This window comes from Prionailurus bengalensis, chromosome D2 (assembly GCF_016509475.1).
Source record: "Prionailurus bengalensis isolate Pbe53 chromosome D2, Fcat_Pben_1.1_paternal_pri, whole genome shotgun sequence".
Lineage (NCBI taxonomy): Eukaryota > Metazoa > Chordata > Mammalia > Carnivora > Felidae > Prionailurus > Prionailurus bengalensis.
This window is the reverse complement of record NC_057351.1, coordinates 8,612,641-8,637,694: the sequence shown is the minus strand read 5'-3', so window position 1 is coordinate 8,637,694 and position 25,054 is coordinate 8,612,641. Positions and strand designations below refer to the sequence as shown.

The 25,054-nt window shown below is 45.0% G+C and overlaps 2 protein-coding genes across 2 annotated transcripts; both read right to left on the bottom strand.

Annotated features, from left to right (window-relative positions):
- Positions 1 to 1,184: 1,184 nt before the first annotated feature.
- Positions 1,185 to 24,407, bottom strand: IFIT1B (interferon induced protein with tetratricopeptide repeats 1B). The gene is made up of 2 exons (XM_043596162.1): positions 24,308 to 24,407; positions 1,185 to 3,785 (listed from the first exon to the last, which is right to left on the bottom strand). Exons 1-2 carry the CDS (start codon positions 24,310 to 24,312, stop codon positions 2,366 to 2,368), a joined length of 1,425 nt encoding a protein of 474 aa, XP_043452097.1. The 5' UTR covers positions 24,313 to 24,407; the 3' UTR covers positions 1,185 to 2,365.
- Positions 12,076 to 24,419, bottom strand: IFIT3 (interferon induced protein with tetratricopeptide repeats 3). Its single transcript, XM_043596161.1, has 2 exons — positions 24,308 to 24,419; positions 12,076 to 14,016 (listed from the first exon to the last, which is right to left on the bottom strand). Exons 1-2 carry the CDS (start codon positions 24,310 to 24,312, stop codon positions 12,552 to 12,554), a joined length of 1,470 nt encoding a protein of 489 aa, XP_043452096.1. The 5' UTR covers positions 24,313 to 24,419; the 3' UTR covers positions 12,076 to 12,551.
- Between the last annotated feature and the right edge of the window lie 635 nt (positions 24,420 to 25,054).

Here is a 25,054-nt window from a genome sequence, read left to right as displayed (position 1 = left end):
CTCATCCTGTGTGGTTTTATCTTCTAGCCCGTATATATTTTGGCTCATTTGCCTCATTTTGGTTTACCTTTCAGATACGGCTTTTTGACCTTTTTATCCTGACAGTTTTGTCCTGAACATCAGAGAAAAGTTGAGAGGATTTTACAATGAACACTAAATACTCAACTACCTAGATCCTACAGTAACATTTTACACATTTGCTTAGCTGCAAATCTATTCATCCATCAAGTCTCCATCCATTTATTTACTTTAGTTTTTGTTGTGTAAGAAGGCAATTCGCTGATGAAACATGTCGGCATGCATACTGCGATGACTTCAGTCACATCTTGTTTACAAGAAAAAGACAGTATTTCTGCCCCAGTAGGTTTTTTTTGTTGCTTCAATATAATAAATCCATTCTGGGTTTAGGAGCGACAAAATTGGAAAGGGCAGTAATTTTGGTGCTAATTATTGCTATTAATTGTTTTCCCCGGGTATCATCTGAGTGACCGCCACCCTCCGCCCCATAGGTCAGTTCCAGCCCTCAGGGAAAAACCAACCTTACAATTCCGTGGCCTGCAAAAGTAAAGCCCTACCCAATACTTGAAAAAATTCTTGGTAGTGTTTATATTCCCGAAGCTTCTGCCTCAGACCTTCTATTGCTTATAGAAGTCGCTTCTGTGTTTTTCTACTTCCATCCAAACATAGAATATATGTTTTTCTTAAGTTTACTTATTTATTTTGAGAGAGAGCATGAGCTTGAGCCGGGGAGGGAGAAAGAAAAGGAGGAAGAAAGAATCCCAAGCAGGCTCTGCGTTGTCAGCACGGAGACTGATGCGGGGCTTGAACTCACAAACCGATCGATCATGACTTGAATTGAAATCCAGAGTTGGATGCTTAACTGACTGAGCCACCCAGGTGCCCCAAGAATACACATCTTTTTTTTTAAAAAAGAATTTTTTTTTAACGTTTATTTTTGAGAAAGAGAGAGAGACAGTGCAAGCAGGGGAGGGGCAGAAAGGGAGACACAGAATCCAAAGCAGGTTCCCAGCTGTCAGCACAGAGCTGGATGCGGGGCCTGAACCCATGAGCCCAATATCATGACCTGAGCAGAAGTCGGATGCTTAACCGACTGAGCCATCCAGGTGCCCCTGGAATATATACCTTTTAAAAATCTCACTAATAAAACTCACTCAAAGACTTTGTTAGCTTACCAAGTTTCTAACTTTACTGAATGCTTTTGGAGAAAATATCTTAGGGAAAAAGAAGATTATATGATGTACCCCAAGGGCCAGCACCTAAAAACTGCATTAATGTATTTGTCACTTTTGGCTTGCACCTCCTAAACGGGCTTTTCCTTTATTTGTCTTTCCCCAGTACATTTTAATTTTTCTTAGGGGTGAGTACACGTCCAGCGACGTGTTTGGAATGCACAGATTCTTTGCGATTGCCAGCGGCTGGACAAACGTGTCCCGAAATGTTTGAGTTTCTTATGAGGTTATAGACTTGGCTTCCTGGCCAGCAGTTCTTGGCTGTGGGAAGGCCTTGGGAGATGGACACCGGGACTGGAACACTCTAGTGACCTCCTGAAGTCCCTTCTCTTTTCTCTTTCATCTTTGCTCATTTGCCTTGCTTTTAGATCTGGTAGGTCAGCACGCCCGGCCACATGAAAAGTAAATCTTTTTTTTTTTTTAATTTTTTTTTTTTAAACTTCTGACTGGGTTACGGTGTCAGGAATTTTCCAAATACAGAATGTGTATGTGCACAAGTCCGCAGGAATAGGCCTGTGTGAGCTCCAGAATCAGTGTGTGTGGAGAGAGATACACGTGGTGCATGTGTATATGAGCAGCCCATGCTCTTGGCTCAGGATGACTGTCTCCAGGAATTCATGGTTTGAGTGTGTGAGCCAACCAGCGGAAGTGTCTTTGGACCAAGGCACGGACGTCCTGTGTGTGTGCTCCTGCAGAGACAGGGGTGTGTGCACAGAGCTACACTGGCGTGTGATCGGTGTGCTGGGCCCAGGAGGGGCTGAAATCTTCCCTGTTTAAGACTCCTCTGTTTCAGAGACCAGGCAGATGGAGGACGGAAGCCACCCATGCACCCTTTCCCCATGCAAAGCCATAGGGAAAAGAGCTTCCGTTGGCCTAGCAGGTGATAGGTGCCCCCCAAAGCATCAAGCGACCTTGGCCAATGAGTACAGGGATGTGTTACACATGGACAGGAGGGGAAAGAAAATGGTGGGGGGGGGGCGGTGCTCAGCAGGCAGCAGAGCCTGTGTTGTATCAACTCTTGTATTTCAGCATGTCACATGTTCCTGAAAGCAGCGATCAGGAAGGTGTTGGCTATATTTAGTTATGACATTAAACAAGTAATGGTGACCTCTGTTTCAGACCATGGCGTTGGAGTCAGCAGCCAGCCTGAGAGCCTTCTCATAACACACCAGGGCCTCACTCACTTCCCCTTTCAATTTGTGGATGAGCCCAAGGATGCTGAAACTTTCCACCACACGTACATTCTGATGAATATGTCTTTTAGCTAACTTCTCTAGGGCGCTGAGAATTTTTTCCCTGGTGCGGGAGATGCTTCTTATTTTGAGACCTTTTAAATAATGGGTGATTGCTTTATCCACAGATATCTTGTGAAGTTCTTGGAAATGGCCATAGCAGTAATGAATCTCTTGTTGCAGATGATCGTTGATGTTCTTCATGTGCAACACTTTCTGAAAGGCGTCCTCAGCCTTTGTGTGTTGGCCTATTTCTGCATACATGTAAGCCAGTTCAACATAAGCCAACTCAAATGTGGGCCTTAGCATCAGAGTCTTTTGAATTTCACATATAGCCAAGTGAACCAATCTGTGGACATTGTCTCTATCCTGTCCTCTGGGCTGCCAGTTTGCCGCTCTCTTGATTTGGATCATGCGTGCCTTGTAACAAAGCCCCATCTGGTGATGCAGGAAAGCGGAGGAGGGCGTGGCCCGCAGGGCCCTCTTTAAGAGCTGAAGAGCTTTATCCAGAGCGCCTTTCCTGCGGTAAAACTTGGCCGCGTATCGAAAGACGTAGGTCTGCGAGGACATGTTGGTCAGGGCCTCTTCGACGTACTTTTCTCCTTCGGCTTCTTGGCCCACGTCCTGAAGCTTCAGGGCGAGCAGAGCCTTGATATACGCGTCTTCTGGGTTTAGCCCGATGGCCTCTTTTAGAGGCTGCAGACAAAATGCGTCGCTGACCTGGGTCGCTTTGTTGAAGCCGTCCAGGCGATAGATGGTGATTGCATACCCAGTGCTGAATTCAGGGTTCTCAGGCTCCGCTGCCAGAGCCTTTTCGAAGCAGGCCTTGGCCCGCTCGTAGTTCTTTCCTCCACACTTCAGCAAGGCCCACCCTTCCTCACAGTCCATCTGAGGACAGTCCAGCCTGTAGCAGGAGGGGGCTGCAAACTTCTCACAAGTGTTCGCCACCCTGTCCAGGTAAGTCTGGGCCTCCGCCAGCCTGCCCATGTGGTGATACAGCCAGGCGTAGTTGCCCCAGGTGACCAGGCTTCTCACAGCCGATCGGTCGCCGTGTTCCTGCTGGATCAGGTCTTCGGCTTCCTTCAGGCTCCCCAGGGCCTCCCGAGTCTGGCCTTTCAGGTGTCGGACGTAGGCCAGCAGGTTGTGTATGCCCGCGTTGTATTTGGTGTCTAGGAACTCAATCTCATCCAAGATCCTGTTCTCTAAATCGGGCATCTCAGTGTCTTCAACTAGCAGCTCCCAGGTGAAGTGGCATCTCAGCTGAACCAGGCTATCTTCAATGGGATTCCCGTTTGATTCGTCACTGTAAAAAGTAGACAACAATTATTTGTATTTTTAGGAGAATTCAGTCTAATAGGAATGGAGCCAGGACTTGAATGGTCAAATGATACCTTCCAGTGTCCTTGCCTCCCCCTATCTGTTGCCTCCCTGGGTTCTGTGGTCGCGTCATTAGGACAGAGAGCAGGTTGGCCTAAAAACCCTGAGGAAGGGGCGCCTGGGTGGCGCAGTCAGTTAAGCGTCCGACTTCAGCCAGGTCACGATCTCGCGATCGGTGAGTTCGAGCCCCGCGTCGGGCTCTGGGCTGATGGCTCGGAGCCTGGAGCCTGTTTCCGATTCTGTGTCTCCCTCTCTCTCTGCCCCTCCCCCGTTCATGCTCTGTCTCTCTCTGTCCCAAAAATAAATAAACGTTGAAAACCCTGAGGAAACGCTCATCGCTTTATGGCGCCAACAGGTAGGTTACATGTAGTCTAAAAGGCAACCTGAAAGGGATTAATTCTGCTAATGTCAAAACAATTTTAGCCCCACCCTCAGCATTGCAAAACCCTTCTCTCCTCAACGTTGCAGCGCACCACTAGTGCTGTCAGAGGAAATGTGGGGAGAACTTCACCTGGTGTTGGGTCAGTGTAGGACCCATCTGGACAGCATTCATCTTTTTTGTCTGTGTTCAGACATGTTTTATGGAGTGGCCTTGTTTTTGTTTTGGTCTCTCATGGTGTCAGGGTGGCCTTGTCTGATGTTGATGTAATGTGCATGTGGGACAGGGGAACAGGGTCCTGGCTGTGGGGTGCTGTCCAGCAGCACCGGGGCCTTGCTGATAGTGTCGGGCTGTGTGGGTCTCTTTCTTTCTGTTCAGAGAGCTTCTATATTATTGCTTCAGCCCAGATCTGTTGGCATGTCCAAGGCGGCCTTCGTTGCCATGAGCTCCTTCCTTACCCATTTCTAAAGTCTGCAAGCCATGAATGACCATTAGTTACATGTCAGGTGCTCTGTTGGGACATGGATATGACAGATTTCCTCTTCTCAGGTGACTTGCCATCTAGGTGGGAGACAGATCCATGAGCATTTAATTTTAACAAAAGCAGTAGATGTTGGTTGCTTTATAATCACAGAGGAAGGATTCTTTCTCTCTTCTTGAAAACACCTTCTTGGGTTAACTCTTAATCTTTCAGCTGAAGTATTTTGAAGAATCATAGTCCTGCTGGCTCCCCACTTAGAGAATACTCCTAAGAAGATATGCAGTGGCCAGGCCAGGCCCTGGCAGTTTTGAGGCTACTTATGCAAAGGTGCAGTGATGCTAGCTGCACATGCTAAGGCTTCCAGAAGGATTGCCAAACCAGCACTTGTATCTCAAGTCACAGTAAACGTGCAGAAGCAGATAAGAGGAATATGTAACTGTGAAAGTGCCAGCTGACCACCAGATTGGGACTCTGGAAATGGGACATTTTACATGACAGGGGCCTCGCTGTGTGGATTCTGCCCTTACCGTCCAGTCAGGCATGAGTTTGTTTCAGGTGGCTTGGCACTTATACCCCCTGAACGTCATCAGTTGTTCCATGGTCTGTAGGTGAGATCTAGCCCCTCACTTTTCCTAGGACAGGCAAGATACCACCTGGGGATCGGACTCAAAGAAGCAGAGGTGCAGAGCTGGATTATACCCACTTCCTCTCAGTGAGTTGGCTTATTTGGTACTCCTGTTGGTGCCAAAAATTAGAAGTAATCAAGATGTTCTTCGGCAGGTGAGGGGATAAACAAACTGTGGTACAGCCACAGAATGGAATGCTATTCATCAGTGAAAACAAATGAGCTCTTAAGCTAAAGGAGACATGAGGGAACATTAAATGCACATTGCTATGTGAAAGAAGCATCCTAAAAAGGCTATACCCTGTACATCCAACTTCATGACATTGTGGAAAGAACCAAACAATAGGAATAGTAAAAAGATCAGTGTTTGCCAAGGCTTTAGGGGAAGTGGTATTGTTGGAGCACAGGGCATTTTTAGGGCGATATAATTCTTCTGATGATAGAGCAATGGTAGATGGGTGGTGATGTGCTCAATACAAAGAGTGAGCCCTAATGTAAACTGTGGGCTTCAGTTAGGAATAAAGTATCAATATTGGTTCATCAGTTGGAGCTAATATACACACAAATGCAAAGTGTTGATAATAGGGGAAACTGTAGGAGGGGTGAGGGTGTGGAGGAGGGAGGTATATTAGAACTCTGTACCTCCTGCACATTTTTCTATATGCCCAAAAGGGCTCTAAGAAATTGAGTTTATTAAGTGAAAAAAAAAAAAAAGAAGACTTGCAATAAGGAAGGGAGACAGTTCTGATCTTAAGATCTGCTAATGTCTGAAAGGTTTAGTCAGAAGAGGGCTTTTCCTTTACATAGAGGTGCAAACAAGGCTAGAAACTGGGTGTTCTAGAAACTTCTAGAAACTGGGTGTCAGGGAAGAAGGGAGAGGGTGGAGAGATCAGGAAATCTCTTTCCTTGTTGTTAGCCAAGCTTTGAGAGGGATTGTCTGGCCTTCCAATACTTGTTTAGCCTTGGGGGCAAGTCAAATTTAAGGGTCTCGTGAGGAAAGAGAGAGAGATTTGGCCAAGTTAAGTTTATAGGCATTTTGACTTACAGCAGTGGGCAGAACATCTAAGCAGAAAATCAACAAGGAAGCAATGGCTTTGAATGACACACTGGACCGGATGGACTTAACAGATATATTCAGAACATTTCATCCTAAAGCAGCAGAATACACATTCTTCTCATGTGTATATGGAACATTTTCTAGAATAGATCACATACTGGGATACAAATCAGCCCTCAAAAGGTACAAACAGACTGAGATCATACCGTGCATATTTTCAGACCACAATAAAGGGTTTCATAGCAAAACTCTAAATGAACCGTAATAAAAAAATTTGGAAAGACAACAAATATTTGGAGATTAAAGAACATCCTACTAAAGAATTAATGGCTTAACCAAGAAGTTAAAGAGGAAATTAAAAAGTACATGGAAGCCAATGAAAATGATAACGCCACAGCCCAAAACCTCTGGGACGCAGCAAAGGCGGGCATAAGAGGGAAGTATATAGCAATGCAGACCTTCCTAAAGAAAGAAGAAAGGTCTCAGATACACAATCTAACCTTACGCCTTAAAGAGCTGGAAAAAGAACAGCAAGTAAAACCCAAAACCAGCAGAAGAAGGGAAATAATAAAGATTAGAGCCGAAATCAAAGCTATCAAAACCAAACCAAAACAAAACAAAACAAAAATGAAAATACCCCAGTAGAACAGATCAATGAAACCAGGAGCTGGTTCTTTGGAAGAATTAACAAAATTGATAAACCTCTAGTCAGTCTGATTAAAGGTACAGGCACTTTGTTTTGATTGATCATGGGAACAAATAATTCAGATGATCATTTAGGAGAAGCATAATGAGAATCTGGAGAGTCTGTGGCCTCAACAGAGGGAGACAGGGGTCCCATCCCGAGTTTTATCTAAGTAATACGGAAAAGGGTGTTTCTCTGCAGTTTCACAGAAGACCACAAGAGAAGTTGAACTGGACAGGTTTATTCCTCACAGGTCCTGACGCCACATGATAGGGATGTCAAGGCAGGCTGCAGGCAGAGAGGAAGCGTTTATCATGGGCTGTGAGTGAAATGCTTTGGGGTTCTGGGCGTAGGTTCGGAATGGTCCCTTCAAACTCAAAAGAGTGGGGTTTCGGTCAGCTCCACAGGGGCTTCTCTAAGGGGAGGAGGGCAGAAGGGGAAGGCCCTGGGAGGCCAGGAAGGTTGTTGCTCAGACAGGCTGCTGGGAGATATCATATCAGGAACCTACATTTGCTTGTAATTCTGCAGGCTGCTATCTAGGGCATGTACTTGCACACGAAGACTAATGTTAGTTCAACGCCCCACTCAGGCTCCTTGGCCAAACAAAATGGATACTGAGACAGCAATAACATGGAGTAGCTTAGCTAAACTCCCCACATTCTCAGACACCAAAGTTGGGGGTGGGCAGATTTTTTGACCATGGCTTTTGTCTAGAAGCACAGGGCTCAGGTAAAGTTCAGCATTGTCAACATCATTCCAGGCTGTCCTGTGCTTGGTGCAGCCCCTTCAGCATCCCACTTCAGTGACCTCTGTCCCCTCTGGGCTCCACATGTTCATGGAGACAGAAGTCTTAGAGGCCATGAAGTCTTAGAAAACTTCATTGATGGGACGCCTGGGTGGCTCAGTCGGTAAAGTGTCCGACTTCCTCTCAGGTCATGATCTCATGGTCCATGAGTTCAAGCCCCACATCAGGATCTGTGCTGACGGCTCAGAGCCTGGAGACTGCTTCGGATTCTGTGTCTCCCTCTCTCTGCCCCTTCCCCACTCACGCTCTGTCTCTCTGTCTCTCTCAAAAAAGAATAAATAAGCATTAAAAAAATTTAATAAAAGGAAAAATTCATTGACATGATGTCAGCAAATTCATTATGTCAGGTTTGAATATGAGCTGAAGGGAATTGGGTCTGCCAATGACTTATCAACCCTGCATGATGGTTTATAAGCCTCAGTCATCTGGCACCTCTGGAAGCCATGTTTTCCTTGTTAACTCCTGTGTGTATGTATGTAATTAAACCTATTTTTTCTCTTACTAACCTGGCTCTTGTCTAACTGACTCATGAGCCCAGCCATTGAATATAGGAGGGTAGAGGGAGAAAGATTTTTCCTCCCCTGCACTATAGAAGCTCGAGTTCTACCCACCCCTTTGAGTTATGCATCCCTGAGTTCCCCCATGTGTGTGGATATACCAGTTAATAAGCAGCTATTTTTCTCTTGCTAATCTGACGTCAGTCTAATTTGCAGGGCCCCTGCTGGAGAACCTGGGAGTACTGTAGGGGGAAAAGATTTGTTTTCTTCCCTTACACTATAATATAACTTGCCTGTAATTATGGCTGCATGCTGAGTCTGGGAGTCCTTTTAACACATGGGCAAACCTGAGGGTGGCCATGGGTCCCCTCACTGCATGCTTGAAGGACCCTGACTCACTGAAACATGGTGAAAGCATTGTTTGGGAATGAAGGGTAAAGGGATAGATACCTGGGGTGCCTGGTGCCTGTGGAGTCATTGGTGGCACTCATAAACTGTACAGAAAAGGGTTAACATATCAGGCCTTAGACTATGATCCTTAGAAAGACCTGCTTGCAAGGTTTGTCCTTGGCTGACATCTGGGAACTTGGATTTTTGGGATGCTCCCACCATTCTCTAACTGATCAGGCTGGTTTGCTGTGCCTAAACAGTTTGTGCAAACAATCTGGTTAATACCGACACCTGCTTTCCTTCTGGGAGTCTGGAATTTTGATATGTGCTAAGCAGGGGGTACCTGTGTGGCTGGTCCCTGATACAACCCTTGGGCGCTGAGGCTCCAACTAGCTTCAGATGTGTCACATTTGATGCTGGAGGAATTAAGCACATCCTGTTTGATTCTACTGGGACAGAACTCTGGGAGATTTGTGCCTGGTTTCTTTGACCTTCACCCCATGCACTCTTTCCCTGTGCTGATTTTGCTTTTGTTGTATCCTTTTGTTGTAATAAGTCTAATCCATGAATAGGACTGTATGTTGCGTCCTGTGAGTCCTTCTAGTGAATCACCGGACCCAGGTGGTATCTTGGGGACTCTGATGCCAACTTCCTAGAATTCTCATTGGAGAACACAATACAGCAGGCAGTTAGGGAACAGTCACTCCATCTAGTGGAGCAAGGGGGAGGAAGGACAGGCCAAGACTTGCTGAGTGTGGCTCTCTCTCCACCCTTCCCAATTTCCTATGAGAGTGAATAAAAAATGGACTGCAGAGGAAAATCTTAAAGTCCAAGGAAAGTATTCCCCGTGCATTTAAGAGATCCTGGTTGTCCAGGCCCAACTTTTACAAAACGGAGCTCACTGTGTCAGCTGCTGGTGGTTCTGGAGAGGCCGGTGCAGCCCTGCGTGGACGTAATTCTAAATTCCTTTGCATGTAGCTTGAGGAGCATTACCACTGTCAAGGTCCTGTGAATTTGCCGTATCAGGATGAATTAAAAAAATCTGACACTGGATTACAAAAGACAGTGGGAAAGAGGAGTAAAATGGAAAGCCAGGAGATTCCGGAATCACACACGGGAGTGTGGGGGAGGGGGGTTTGGATTAAGTGGAGGAACTGATAGGAAGAGACACAAGTCAGGGGTCTACCCTCACGGTAGAGCCTGAAACCTCTTGGTTGTGCCAACAGACTGAGGACACAGCATGTGAGAAAGTACAGAAATGCATGTGAGCAGAGCGTCTTGGTGTCACACAGCTATGGACTTGAGTCCCAGCGATACCTCTTTCTAGCTGTGTGGCCTTGGACGAGTTACCAAACCTTTCTGAGCCTCATACCTTCCACACTGGTTTTAGATGCTAGCAATGGGCTTAGCACAGATCCTAGAACATAGTTCAGAGGCCAGTACAGAAACCTGCCATGCTTTTATTGTTACTGTTTTGTAGTTTGGGACACTTACTCTTTTATTTTCCCAGCACCCTCCCCTAGGATTCAGAGAAGTTGTTTTAGAAGAGGTGAGTTCACACAGTGAGCCACTGAGCTGGTGGTAATGGCAGTGTCATAGCCGTCAATGGAGACAATGTGTTCAAAATTTTTTGAGAGCTCAGTTCATTCCAGGCACTGCTGGAATGGGCATATAGTTGTGAGCAAAGGAGACAGAGTCCATGCTTCCCTGGAGCTGATAAGCCTGAGGGGAGGAGTCCATGGTTTCCCCTGTGGAGACAGACTCCCATTCCTCCAATTGTCTCTTCTGTGGACAGCCCTAGAATCTGCTAAGACATGCTATGTGGCCACCAGCCAAGCCTGCCCCACAGCCTAGGTGGTAAAATGGCACTGGTCGAGAAGTTCTAAGTCCCCACCGAGTTACTAGTTGGGTAGGGTTGGGTATGGCCCCAGGTGGTAAGGAGTGGATGTCTGTGAAAAGCCAGCGATTTCTTATTCCCTCTGGGTCTCCAGAGGCGGGCTGTGTGAGATCAGGGGCACACACAAGGAAGTGCAGATTGTGGACATTCCCTCAGACAACAGTAGATTGAGGGTGCAGAGGCATTTTTTCCATAAAATTGTCCAGGCAGCAAAATAAATCAAAGCCTAGGTATGTAGGTCAGGACAGATCAACAGCAATTCTGGGAGCCTTAGCACCATCTGGAAGGTGGATGGGACCCTGAGCATGGAGGGACAGGGTAGGTAGGTGGCCACGATCCTTGTGTCAATCAGCTGTGTGTGATTTCCGGGGATGGGACCAGGTACCCCTGTTGGAGAAACTTCCAATGTCCTCCTTCGCCACCAGTATTCAAAATCTTTGTGTCCTTGAGCATGTGTGTTTGCATATAGATGGGCAATTCCTCACCTACCCCAGAGCTGTACCTGTTGCCAGTCTCCACCTTACCCCCAGCCACCCTTCCATGCTCTTCCACGCTTTCAGTGTTGGTTTCCATGCTAATATTCTTTACCTGGGCCCAGCAACCCCTCTGGAATGGGCTGCTCCAGGCCAAGGCTGGCCAGGAGGCAGCAATTCACTGCTGGGCACTTGGAGGCTCTCCCAGCCTTGCTGGAGCCAACAGATAATTCAGGGGTGGGGGGCAGCCTCACTCAAGTCTGCTGCTTTTACAGCCAGTGTGGCTTATGAAACACCTTCCCAGAACTCCCCTTGTGTACAAGGAAAGAGTCAAATTTCTGACTGCCCACTCATAAAGGAGGTGGGATTGCCAGTCCCTCTGTCTTGTCTGGGATCTGGTGCCTAACAATCTTCCTCTGCACCCAGACAAACGGATGATACCACTAGAGAAGCATACGAACGCAGACCTTGTAACGGGTTGAGGAGAGGTGGACAGGGTCCTTGGCACATCTCCTAGCTGCATGGTGCACCAGCCTGTGGGTCTCCGCAGCTGGGAGGGACTACTTGAATATTTTCATACCGTCGGGCGGGTGAAGATCTCTGTCTCTATAGCCAGCCTAGTACTGGCACCTCTTACACACCGTCAGGAGGGCAATTGTCCAGGCATTGCTGGGTGCACAGCAACCCTGCAGAAGCTTCTGGCTGGGCACTGCACTCCGCCGGGGCCCCTGGACTGGAATAAGAGAGATAGTTCCCATGGCCAAGGGCAGGCCGGCTATAGGGGAGTGTTAGCTAACAAGGGCACGTTGACAGTAGTATGATATGGCTGTAGCAGTTACCCACTGTCCCTAGACAGTGTCCTGAAGAGAAACTTTGGGAATTAATATTACTCTCCGTCACACACGCAAAGCACACAACTGCTTTATCCTGAGTCAAAATTTTAAGGTTTATTGTAGCATCACTATCAAGAATACGTATTTATTGTAGTATCACAATCAGGAATATATATACATGGCTGAAGCCAAGAGTCAGACAGAAGGAATATTCCAGGATTAGTCAAAAGGTGGTCTTTCAGGGGGTCCAGAAGGCTAGATAGCAGTGGGGCAGAGGGCGGGAGACCTGGGAGCAGGCAGCGGCGAGCTAAGACTCTTGGCAAGAAGGGCAGAAATGGGGGCTATCCAGTGAACCGAGTGCAAACTGAGAATTACTCAGCAGCATGCAGGCCTGATGCACTGTTTCCACTGCTAATTTTGTTATAAGACCTGCGGACTAGGGAAGTGTGTGTGGCTGATATGCACAGGGGAGACAGACACGAGGAAACAACTCCTCAGATGTGCCCTAAAGCAATAAGCGAGACCAGCACCCCACGCTCCCTGACTGTGCTCCCGTCCCTCCTCTGTGTTTCAGCTCAGGGTTGGGGGAGCTCTGAGAACGGGGCTGTGTGGGCCCCGGCCTGCTTCCTCACTGCCTTGTTCAAGCTCAGGGGATGGCAGGAAAAAGCTGCCTATGCCGGTAGGGCTATTCCTTAAGAGGTAGCCCAGTTCCTTCTCATAACATTTGGCTGCCTGAAGCAGCTCTCCGTTCAGTTTGTGGATTAATCCTTGGAGATACCAAGAATTGGGTGCATTTTGTGGAAGCTGATTTCCAGCTATGTTCTGTGGTGGGCACTTCATCTTTCCCTTCTCAGCTGGTTTTGTGCTTGTGGGCACACCCTCTAAATCACGTTGGACAGAAGTATCTTCAGACTTCCCATGATGCCCCTCAAAGTCGCAATAGTGCTGGTGGGGTTGTAGCCTCCCAGTGTTGGGGAGCTCCTTACTGAAAGCTGTCTGAAAACAGTCTTCTCTTTCCAGGAGGTCGGTGACATCAGAATATGCATACAGTGGACCTACTCCTTTCTCAATAGCTTTGATCACATAGTCAATAGCATGTTTCTTTAGTTCTTCAATCTTCTCTCCATTCTTGCCAGCTTCAGATTCTCCTGCACTCTGAATCTGTTTGACTTTTGCCCTATAGCAGCATGCAATCTGGTGATACAGGTAACCATTGTTTGGAATGGATTTCGATGCCCTTAGAAACAGTTCAATAGCTTTGTCTAGATCACCTTTATTTTTGTAAAATGTGGCTGCATTGCGAAGGACATCTGCTGGGCAGGGAGTGTTCTCCACGGCCTCTAGGACCAACCGCTCCCCTTCAGCTTCTTCATTCATCTTCTGCAATTTCAGGGCCAAAAGTACTTTGACATACTGATCGTCAGGATTCAGCTCAAGGGCCTGCTTCAGATCATCAACAGAGAATGGCTTCTGTGGTTTATTATCCAGACGGTATGTTGCGATGGCCAGTCCAGAAGAGAATTCTGGGTTGTTGGGCTTCTCTTCCAGAGCCTTCTCGAAACATACCTTGGCCCTTTCGTTGTGCTTTCCTCCACACTTTAGCAGTGTCCACCCTTCTTCACAGTCAAGCTCAGGGCACTCCATACTGTATGGATTTGAAAACTTCCCGCATACTTGCTTCACCTTGTCCACATAGATCTGAGCGTCTGTGAGTCTGCCCAGGTGATAGTAGACCCAGGCATAGTTTCCCCAGGTGACCAGCCTTCTGATTTCTGCTTGATCAGAGTGTTCTCGCTGGACCAGCTCCTCAGCTTGCTGTAGGCACTCCAGGGCGGCCTCGTTGTGACCATTTAAGTATTTTATGTAGGCCAAAAAGTTGTACATTGTAGCTTTGAACTCAGCGTTTACGAATTCAATCTGGTTACACACTCTGTCTTCTAGATCACGCGAGACACCATCTTTTTTAAGTAAGTTCCATGTGAAATGGCATTTCAGCTGTGGGAGGATTTTTTCCAGAGAATTCTTGTTGACCTCACTGTGGAGAAAATAGACACGGTCACTGTGATGTGCACCTGCCAGGCACCGCGTCCTGGGATGCAGTTACAGGTTAAGTTTGTGTGTCAATCTGCCAGGGCTGTGGGAGGCCCAGACTTCGAGTCTAACATCAGTTCTGGGTGTGTCTGTGACCAGCATCTGACTCAGGAGGCAGGGGTAAAGCAGACTGTCTTCCCCAGTGTTGGCTGGGCACCACCCGGTCTGGTGAGGGTCTGAGTACAACAAGAAGGCAGAGGGAGTGTGAATTCTGTCTGCCTGGCTGTGTGAGCTGGACATGTGTCTTCTCCTCCCCTTAGACTGGAGCCTGTACATCGGCCTTCCTGGTTCTCGGGCCCTCAGACTTGGACCTCAGCCTATGGCATTGTCCCTCCAGCTCTCAGGCCTTTGGCCCAGACTGGAATTATAGCATTGGCTCTCCTGGGTCTGCAGCTTGTGGACAGTGACCCGTGATTATGGTCCTCGGCCTCCATGATCATGTGAGCCAATTCCTGAGAATAAATCTCTTTCATTTTGTGTGTGTGTGTGTGTGTATAGTATACTATATATAAATACTATATTTGTAATATATATTTATAATATGGTATGTATCTATAAATATATATACACATATATTTTGTATATATGTATATATAAATATATACATACACACATATATATTTTAAACCAGCAGTAGGTAAGAATCTTTAATCTTTATTTTACTGAAAGTAGAGAAAAGAGTAGGTAAAAATAAGCATGTTTAGAAATTGTTGTCGAAAGAAGAAAAAAGAGGGTTAAAATTCTCAGTGAGGAAAAACAAAAAAATATGTCCGGTTGTATAAAGGCTCTTCCCTTTCAAGAAATGGGGATAAAGCTGAAGATCCAGTTTGTTTTTGCTGTTGGCAAATGGACAAAGTAACAGAAAAAATAGTTGAGTTCAAACGTTGTGAGTCCACTACTTGAGCCTACTCATGATCTGAGCGAAGTCGATGACTACAGTTCAGGGCAGAGTTGATGGTGGGACAGCCAAGAGTCCCGCATCCAGGAGTCCATCCTGCCCTAACCTTCGCGTAGAAGCTGAAGAAAAAGCCCTTCATGCAATCTGAGCTCCATAGTTGGCTGCCCGAGTTTCCTCTATTGCGGTGCTCTGAACGGTTGACTTCTTGGTCAGCAAACACATGGAAGAGCCTGAAACAACTGCCTTTAGCAAATGCCTGCTGCCTCTTCCCAGCCTTGGTGGGTGGGGCCTGACATCTCCGAGCAGCTTACATGGACATACATGTATCTCCTAGTGATCCTGTTTGTCTGGAGAGCCCTGACTAAGGCACACCCTATGTTGTCCTCGACAGAAGAGGAGGTACCTTCCTCATGCTCCCTAGCTTCACCCGCCTGTAGCTGTGCTCTGTGCAAGAGCCCATGGAGCACGTCCCTCCCACTGTGTGGGCAGATCTGCAAGGTGAGGTGGGCAGGTGGGAGGAGAGCACTGCAGAGAGAAGACCTGGATCTCTTGTCCTGCTCCATTAGAAGTCAGGGCTCAGTCCTCACATGCTGGGCAAGGTGGATCCAATGACCCTTTACAGGGCTACTCCTTTGTGTCACTTTGTTAGTTTTGAAGGATGCCAAGACAAAGTAAAGTCAGTTATCCTTGCTCTCTCTGGCCTAGAAGCCCACAGACTGGTTAGAAGGAGCCACATAAAGAGACGGAAGCCCAGGGGTGTTTTACACTGTGCTGTGGAGACTGAGCCCTTTCCCTTCATCTTCACCATCTCCCTACAGTCACTCACACAGACCCATGGGCGCTCACTTTCAGTCTGATTGGGGCATTTTTCCCGTCACAGGCCAGATCCCCAGACAGAATGAATTAATTTTGAGGAACAAACAAGCAAAATCAACATATCTGAGTTTTGTAGATGGAGGATGCCAAGGGAGATCACTGGCCTTATTCAGTTGGATAAACTACCAGGTTCTCAAAGTGTTCTCCTATCACTCTTTGCCTGGGACTCGGAGGATGTTTCACTGAGTTTGTGCTCCCCTTTTCTACCAGTAGATTCTTGACACCACAAGATAGTTAAGAACCTCCAGAAATCATTAAACCCAGTTGTTGTCCATAGTTTTGGGTTTCACAGACTAGCACAACTTCATAAAGAAGTTGAGTCAAATACGGCTGCCAACTTAAATTTGGCAAAATCATGACAATGGGAGAAAATGTATTCCAAAAGACACCAACCACCTATGCTTGCCACCACTGGATTAAAAAACAAAAAGAAAGAAGCATTTTTATCCCTGAAGAAATAAGAAAGATATAATGAGAATAAAGGGAAGTTCTTTAACTTGTCAAAATACATTTTGCTCACTGAGGAGCCACTGACTTTATTTGTACTTTCCCAAGGACCAGCACCGGTCCACACACTACTGCTGCTGCTCTAGTTTCTGTCTGTCTCTCCAGCAGTGCTCATCTAGGCCATTTCTGGGCCCAATGTGATCACATGTGAAATGCCTTATAGTGAAAGACACAGAGGCAAGGCAATTGACCCAAGACAAGGAAAAAGGGGGAAGTTGCTGTCTATCTAGATACCCTTTTATGTGCATGCCTCTATTCCTGGCCATCTTTATCATTCTCTAGGTCCCTGGGTAGAGCACCACAATGCCAATGTCTTTTATCTCCATTCTAGGGTTTTCCAGTTTGGCTTCATGTGGTGATTCTAGCTGCCCTGTTTGAAGGACTACAGATCATAACTCAAGGTAGCAAGTATTAGAAAGTAAACATTAAGAGCAAGTTGTAAAGATGATCACTGAACAAATATGTTTATAACTGTTATGCAACTAAGGCATAATAGAGGCATTTCTGTGTTTCAGCATTAGTTAACTTTGCTGACTTCCCAGTTAGGGCATTGGAGGAAGGCACGAGTTTCAGATCGGTAGAATGTATCTGTAGATATAGGTGCCTGGAAATAATAGGTGAACACTCTATCAGCCATAGAGTGTATTCATCCAACTTCTCAGTGAGCCTGCAGAATAGCAGGTGACTTTGGTTGTTTTTGCTATAACACCAGTTTGATAACACTATCTCGCTATCTTTTTTTCCCGTGGTGATGACACAGGCTGAAATATTAGTAAACCAGAGGGATCTTACCAGAATAAAAGTGTAGGCACTTATTGATAAAGATGAAACATATTCCATCAACTCTCCAAGATGAAACACATTCCAATCCTGTTATACATAAGCTTCAGGAGATGTCAGTGGCTCATGAAGTGTAGGGCAAGTAGAAAAGCTCCCTCTATATTCCTGAACCTGAGAGACAGCCCCAAAGATGGAACACTTAGGGATACTCCATCCCTACCACCACCTCACCAAATGCTAGAGCTAGCCATGCTAGCGAATGTATGCTAACAAAGGGCAGTTTGTTCAGGAAGAGAGCCAACTGTGTAAGTGGCTTCATGATTATAAGACTTATTGAAAATTTTAATTAAGTTCTGTTGACTTTTCATAAGGTTTCCTCTGTACATTTCCAATTTGATTATATATTTGACACCTGATACCCCCTTGAAGTAAGATTTGGAGAAAAGTATATTGGACCATGAGTCCTGATATCTTGATAAGAAGAAACATGAAACTTGGAGCTAGAGTCCAGGAGATTTTCTTTAAAACACTATTGCCTTGATAGGTAAATTGCTTATAAATCCAGTATAATGATTAAAAACAAAAGTTTTTTTTTTAAATAACTATAACCACCATAATCTGTTAATGTATAGACAAGTTAAAAAGATATAAATTGTGACATCTGAAACATAAAATGTAGGGGGAGGGAGGAGTAAAAAAGATATGCATTCAAACTTTTAAGTTATATACTTAAAATGGTCTGTTATAAATATAAGATGTTTTATTTCAGCCTCATGGTAAACACAAAGAAAAAACCTGTACTAGATACATAAAAGGTAAAGAGAAAAGAATAGAAGCACACCACTACTACAGAAAAGCATTAAATCACAAAGAAAGAGAGCAAGAGAAAAGGAAGGAAATAAAGGAATTGTAAAACAGCCAGAAAACAATGAACAAGATGGCAATAGTCTATAGGCTATAAGTCTATAACTATCCACAATTGCTTTAAATATAAATGGACTATATTCTCCAATCAAAAGACACAGAATGGCTGAATGGATGTAAAAGAAGACCTAACACATGCTGCCTTCAGCTTTTAGGACACACATAGATGAAAGTGAGGGGATGGAAAAGATATTCCATGAAAGCCAAAGAAAGCAGGGGCTGCTATACTTATACTAGACAAAATAGACTTCAAGTTAAAGAGGTAAAGAAAGTCATTACTTAACAACAAAGTGGTCAATCCAAAAATAGGATATAATGTTTATAAATGTTTATGCACCCAACACACCAGCACCTAAATATATAAAGCAAATATTAATAGACCTGAAGGGAGATAGAGAGTAATACAGTAATAATAAGGGACTTCTCTATCCCTTTTCAACAGTGGATAGATCATCCAGACAGAAAATGAATAAGAAAACATCAAACTTAAACAACACTTTAGCCAGGTGAACTTAGACATTTACAGAACATTCCATCCAACAGCACAAAATACACAGTCCTCTGAAGTGCACATGGAACATTCTCTAGGACAGATCATATGTTAGGCCACAAAAAAAATCTTAAAATTTAAGGAGACTCAAATCATATCAGGCATCTTTTCTGATCAGCATCACTCAATCATAAACAAACAAACAAACAAACACAGAAATCCTGCCATTTGCATCAACATGGAAGGAATATGAGGAGATCTTGCTAAGTGAAATAAGCCAGACAGAGAAAGAGAAATACTGCATGATGTCACTTATCTGTGGATTCTTTAAAAAAAAAAAAAAAAAAAAAAAAGGAAAAAAAAGTCAAACTCATAGAAACAGTAGAAAAGTGGTTGTGGGGGGTGGAGTGTGGAAATAGGTAGAGGTTGCCAAAAGTACAAACTTTCAGATGTAAGATAAATAAGGTCTGAAGATCTAATGTATGACATAGTGATTATAATTAATAACATGGTATTGTATATATAATTGGGATTTGTGGAGAGAGTAGAACATCAATATTCTTACCAAAAATAAACAAACAAACAACACAAGTATGTGAGGTGATAACTGACCTAATGGAAAAAGGGAGCCCTTTCACAGTGTGTTTGTATATTGAATCACTATGATGTATCCTTTAAATATCTTAGAATTTTATGTGCCAATTATTCCCCAATAAAGCTGAAAGAAAAGAATAGAATTACTTTAGCAATTCTTATCCCTTTTCTTCTGTGTAGTTTAGGTACATGAAACACTCTGTTCCTCACTCCCCTCTTTGGATTTTTATTACATATTTTTATATGTTAATTCACATATTTACACATGTCACTGTAATTACATATTTATGATAATGTTAACATCATTAATTGAGTAGATCAAAATAAAACATTTGAAGATAATTCTGATTAAAAAATATAAAAAATACAATTCCCTTTTTAAAAACCAATACCCCATATGCCATGGCTTCCTCACTTACTAATTTAGCTTGTATATGTTTGTGAAAGTTGCTCTAAACACTCTTTATATGTATATGTATGAAGTTTAGGCCTTATTTCTGATCTATTCAATCTGGATTTCGGAATGCAGGGCCTGCTAATTTGTGTTCTAACTGGGCACTCAGGTTAGTTGTGATATAGGACATTTGCTACAGTTTGTGACAGTTTGTAGTCCACAGGGGGCGCCTAGCAGGTCAGTAAGAGGGCGTGTCAGGTAGACATTGTCAGCTCAGAAAAATTTCCTTCCACCGTTCTAGGTTCTTCGGCTAGTCTAATAATTAAGTTGACATAAGACAGATGAACAGGGAAGAAAAATTTAATTTTGTAGGTGTAGGAGCCCCATAAAAGCATGAGGCCCAAAGGCAGTCAGGCAGTTGAGGCTCAAATGCCATCTTCAGCTAAGTAGTGGATTGGGTCCTGAAATTTCAAAGTGGTGGACAGCAATTCCCAAAAAGATGAGTGTAGACGGTTGATACTCAGCCTTTTGCCCTGCCGTGCATGTAAGTCTTTCAGATAAAAAGTTATCTCTGGTAACAGCTCCCTTTGGGGTCAGGCCCCGTATCTAAATTCTCTCAGGCAGTTAACAGAGAGGTAAACGTTTTCTTGAGTCTGTTGGGTCTCAGTTGCCTTTGGCTCAAAATAACCCACATGCCAAAGCGGCACATTTTGGGGTGGCGTATTTTCCGCCCCTTCATCATATTTCTCAGTTCCGAAAGAGCAAACTTTGGGTAAGAGCAACCTCATTATGAAATGCAGTGCTGGCTTAGTCATTAGCAGAGAAGTAACCACACTTTTGAAATAACCCACAACAACCACAACAAAATTCACTGACTTAGTCTTTTCACAAAAGAAACAAAAGAGGGACCGGGACCTCCAGAACTCTCCTGGGGGACAGTGGTGCCCTCCAGGCCCTCTGCCCCTTTCCACCTGCCAGTCTCTTCTCCTCCCACCCCCCCCCCCCCCCCCGCTCTCCTGGAAGCACTTCCCTCAGTGTCTGTAAATCAGAAATGGCCACAAAACTAAGAGAGATTTATGATCGAATTAGATAATTGTGTATTTCATCTATAAGCAAGCACTGCATCAACATACTTCAGGAAGTTGCATGCAAGGCTGAAGATTTGTGGGAAATTCTCAACTTCCTATCAGAAAAGTAGGGAACATTTACCTCATGATGGCTATTTCCCTCAATTCTGAAAAGCTGGGGTCCAGGCTGATTTTATTTTCTGCTTGTGGATCAGAAGCAACTGCTGAAGGGCCTTCCAACCAGGATGCCAGCTAGCCCTGAGATCTCTGCTTTTATCAAACAGAAAAGGACAATGAGACCAATACAATGCTATCAGGATGCCCACTGAGGAGAAACTGAAACCTAATTGTCAGAGCTGAGGTCATTCCCACCGGGAACAGGGTTCCACGCACACTGGGGGTTTGGAAAAAGGCATTATACATATATATATATATATATATATATATATATATATATATATATATATATATATAGGCCCTATTCTCAGAGCTTCTGTTGAAATCTGGGTGTGGGCTCGGGCTCAGGAATCTGCATTCATACAAGCACCAGGGAAATTGTGTACCTGGAGGAGCCCCCGTCCCGCATTTTGAGAAGCACTATTCTAGAGGGATTTTGAAAAGCAGTTTCCCACTTACTTGTCAGAGATAATGTAGCATATCAAAGAGCGAGGCAGACCATCTAGAAGAGAGGAAAATGACCACAAGATACCTGGAGTTCTGTTACCTCTTTGACCTAGTCTGGAATATTTCTGGAATCACATTATTTAGCCTCATTTCCTTATGAGGAAATGGTCCTGAATGATCTTCCTTTTTCCTTCCATCCAAATTGTAGGAAACTATGTCTTGGGGAGGTCTGCTTTTACCTTCCTCTAATGTGTGGCTCTGTGCACTCCAAGAGTTTCCATCAAAGAGAGTGGTCCTCATTCTCCAAATAGGGATCTCGAAGGCCCAGTCCTTTAACTCCTGCCCCTTGTCTCTAGTGTGAGCACAATTAAAAGCATTAAGACCCTCCACCCTCTTGGATTTGGTCCACAGAATTAGAAGATGCTCGGCCCTAGAGTTTGGTACCTCACTAATGACTCTGCTCTGACACCTACTCTCTTGCCTTCTGAGCCTCATTTTCCTCATCTAGAAAGTGAGACTAAGTCTGGAAGTTTTCTTTCCATTTCTATTTTTTGGAACAGCTTGAGAAGGATAGGTATTAACTCTGCTTTAAATGTCTGGTAGAATTTCCCTGGGAAGCCATCTGGCCCAGGACTCTTATTTGTTGGGAGACTTTTTATAACTGATTCAATTTCTTCACTAGTTATGGGTCTGTTCAAATTTTCTGTTTCTTCCTGTTTGAGTTTTGGTAGTGTGTGGGTGTGTAGGATTTTGTCCATTTCTTCCAGGTTGTCCTGTTTGTTGGTGGGAATGTAAACTGGTGCAGCCACTCTAGAAAACAGTGTGAAGGTTCCTCAAAAAATTAAAAATAGAACTACCTTATGACCCAGCCATAGCACTACTAGGAATTTACCCAAGGGATACAGGAGTGCTGATGCATAGGGGCACGTGTACCCCAATGTTTACAACACCACTTCCAACAATAGCCAAATTATGGAAAGAGCCTAAGTGTCCACGAACTGATGAATGGATAAAGAAGATGTGGTTTATATATACAATGGAATACTACTTGGCAATGAGAAAGGATGAAATCATGCCATTTGCAGCAACGTGGATGGAACTGGAGGGTATTGTGCTAAGTGAAATAAGTCAGGCAGAGAAAGACAGATTTTATATGTTTTCTATGTTCCACTCAAGATGTGGATCTTGAGAAACTTAACAGAAGTTAAGTTTCTTCTGGGGGAAGGGAGGGGGAAGAAATAGTTACAGAGAGGGAGGGAGGCAAAGCACAAGAGACTCTTAAATACAGAGAACAAACTGAGGGTTGATGGGAGATGGAGGAGAGGGGAAAATGGGTGATGGGCATTGAGGAGGGCACTTGTTGGGAGGAGCCCTGGGTGTTGTATGTAAGTCAATTTGACAATAAATTATATTCATAAACAATAGAAAATGAGGCTGATAAAAATCACAGTTCTTCCTTCCTAGGGCTATTGGGAAGGTGATATGAAATAACACACAGAAAGCCTTCCACAGAGCACACTACCAACTGCTGACCACGCAGAAAGAGTTACCCTCACAATCGCTGGTCTATTAGTGTTACAATTTTAAAAGAAGTTTTAGTGCACGGGGCAGCAACGGAGTTCCTCAGTGAGTGGGGCAGAGGAGGGCGCCCATCAGCCAGCCCGAAGATAGTAAGTGTTTCCCCAGGTGGTTTTTCCCCTTTGGCAATTTTTAGCCCTGCCAGGGAGGAGCAGACCCACCTGGCCCTGGCCCTATATAGCCTCTGGGAACAGGGCAACTTGATGTGGGCACCCGTCCAGCAGAGTCCAGAGAACCCCTTACCACCCCCGCCCCCCAGACTTCCTCAAGTCAGTGACTCTGGACACACCTAAGCACAGGCCACTGTAAAACCTCTTGGGGCAAACTGGCTAACAGGGCACTGGGCAGGGCCAGGCTTTCTGGTTAACCCCACTCATGGAGACACATATATAACTTGGAACCTGTTACATAGCAAAGGGTAACCTGAGGCACTTGGCAGTGACTTCCTCTTACCCGGCCCACTCCCAAATAGGAGCCCTGGGGACTTTCCCAGGGTGTGGTCACTGGGATCCTCCCTCCCCATGGTGTTTGAGTGAAAATGGCTTCTCCTTCTCTCAACTCTATCTTTCCTGAGGCTCTAATGGCAGAACTTAAGCATGTTCACATGCTTTAACAAAAAAAACCAACAAAACCCCAAATTCGCTAAGATTATACTTTACATACAATAAGATGCACACATTTTAAGTGTAGAGTTTGATGAGCTTTGAGCTTTGACAAGCAACAAGCACCACTATCTCCCTACAGACTATTGACATCATTCCCAAAGATTCCCCACTCTGCTTCCTACCCAGCCCCAGCCCCCTCCACCATCCCAGGCAGCCACCGACCTGCTTTCCATCCACTAGAGATTAGATTGTTACTAAAAAAGAGATTAGGTCATTCTGTTTTGAAGAGCAAATTGTTTGCTGCTCCCCAGCTCTCATCACAGAAATAAAAACACACTCTCTGCTTCTGGTTTTGTTTTGATATAAAAAATGGGAAAATGCCCGTATGGAAGAATTATTTCTTCCACTTCCCACCTCGAACTGACCCAACGTTTCAGGGCAAAATTCCTCAACACACGAGTGGAGTTTGTAGTACCAATTCCATCTTTAATATCTGCTGAAAAGAAATGCTTCTTTTTAAAACGACAAGAAAAAAAGCCTCTCAGTCGTTGCAAAGAAAACAACAACAACAACAAAAAAGCCCATAAAGAGTAATTCCATCACTCCTCCCAGGTCCAACTTGGAATCCACAAACTGTGCTTGAGTGGGTCTAACACTCCTGCTGAGCCCTTCCCTCTTCTGGGCTCCCAGCTAGAGGAGCAGTTCTAGAAGCTCCGGAAGCCTCAGTGTGTGTACACCGGGGAAAAGACCCGGAAATAAAAAGCGCCCACACCGATAAACGCACGGTTCATCCAAAAGCCGCGGGACAACACAGGACCCTGCCTGCCCCCAGCAGCTCCGTTTACAATTTGCATTCAAGATCAGGGGAGGGGCGCTTACGCATTTCTATGTCACTGACCTCATGTCTGCAACCTGCTCCTCTTCCGTTCTGAAAATCTGGTCCCCAAGCTGATCCGTTCTTGGGAAACGTCCCGAGTGAGCCCCAAGTCCCTGCTGAAGGAGCTATATAAGGGGCGTGAGGGCGGGGGACGCGTCAGCTGATGTTTTCTCCCTGCTTCCGAGCCAGTGCCTCCGTGAAAGGGAAGGGAACTGGAAAGTGAAACTGATCAGATTTCAGGAAAAGAAGACTGAAGGTCGAAATCTCTGGTAACTCAGTGGAAGCATCCTTTAACGATGCTTTGAGAGAACGTGAAGGCGCTCGCAGGAATCTGACCATCAGTCCAGGGCGAGTCCCAGGAAACAGCTTTTTTTTTTTTTTTTTTTTAATTGCAAGTGAATATTTTATTATTCTTGTTTGAAAACAAAACAACTTAAATTTTTTTTTTAATATTTATTTTTGAGATAGACAACACAAGTGATGGAGGGGCAGAGAGAGACAGACAGACAGACAGATAATCACAGCAGGCTCCGGACTCCCAGCTGTCAGCAAAGAGCCCAACGTGGGGCTCCAACTCACGAACCACAAGTTCATGACCTGAGCCGAAATCAGACACTCAATTGATTGAGCTAGCCAGGCGCCCTTCAAATTAGTGTTTTTATTTTCTTTCGGTAAATACCCACTAGTGGAATTATTGGATCTCATAGTATTTCTATTTTTAATTTGGGGGGGAAGCTCCATACTGTTTCCACGGTGGCTGCACCAGTT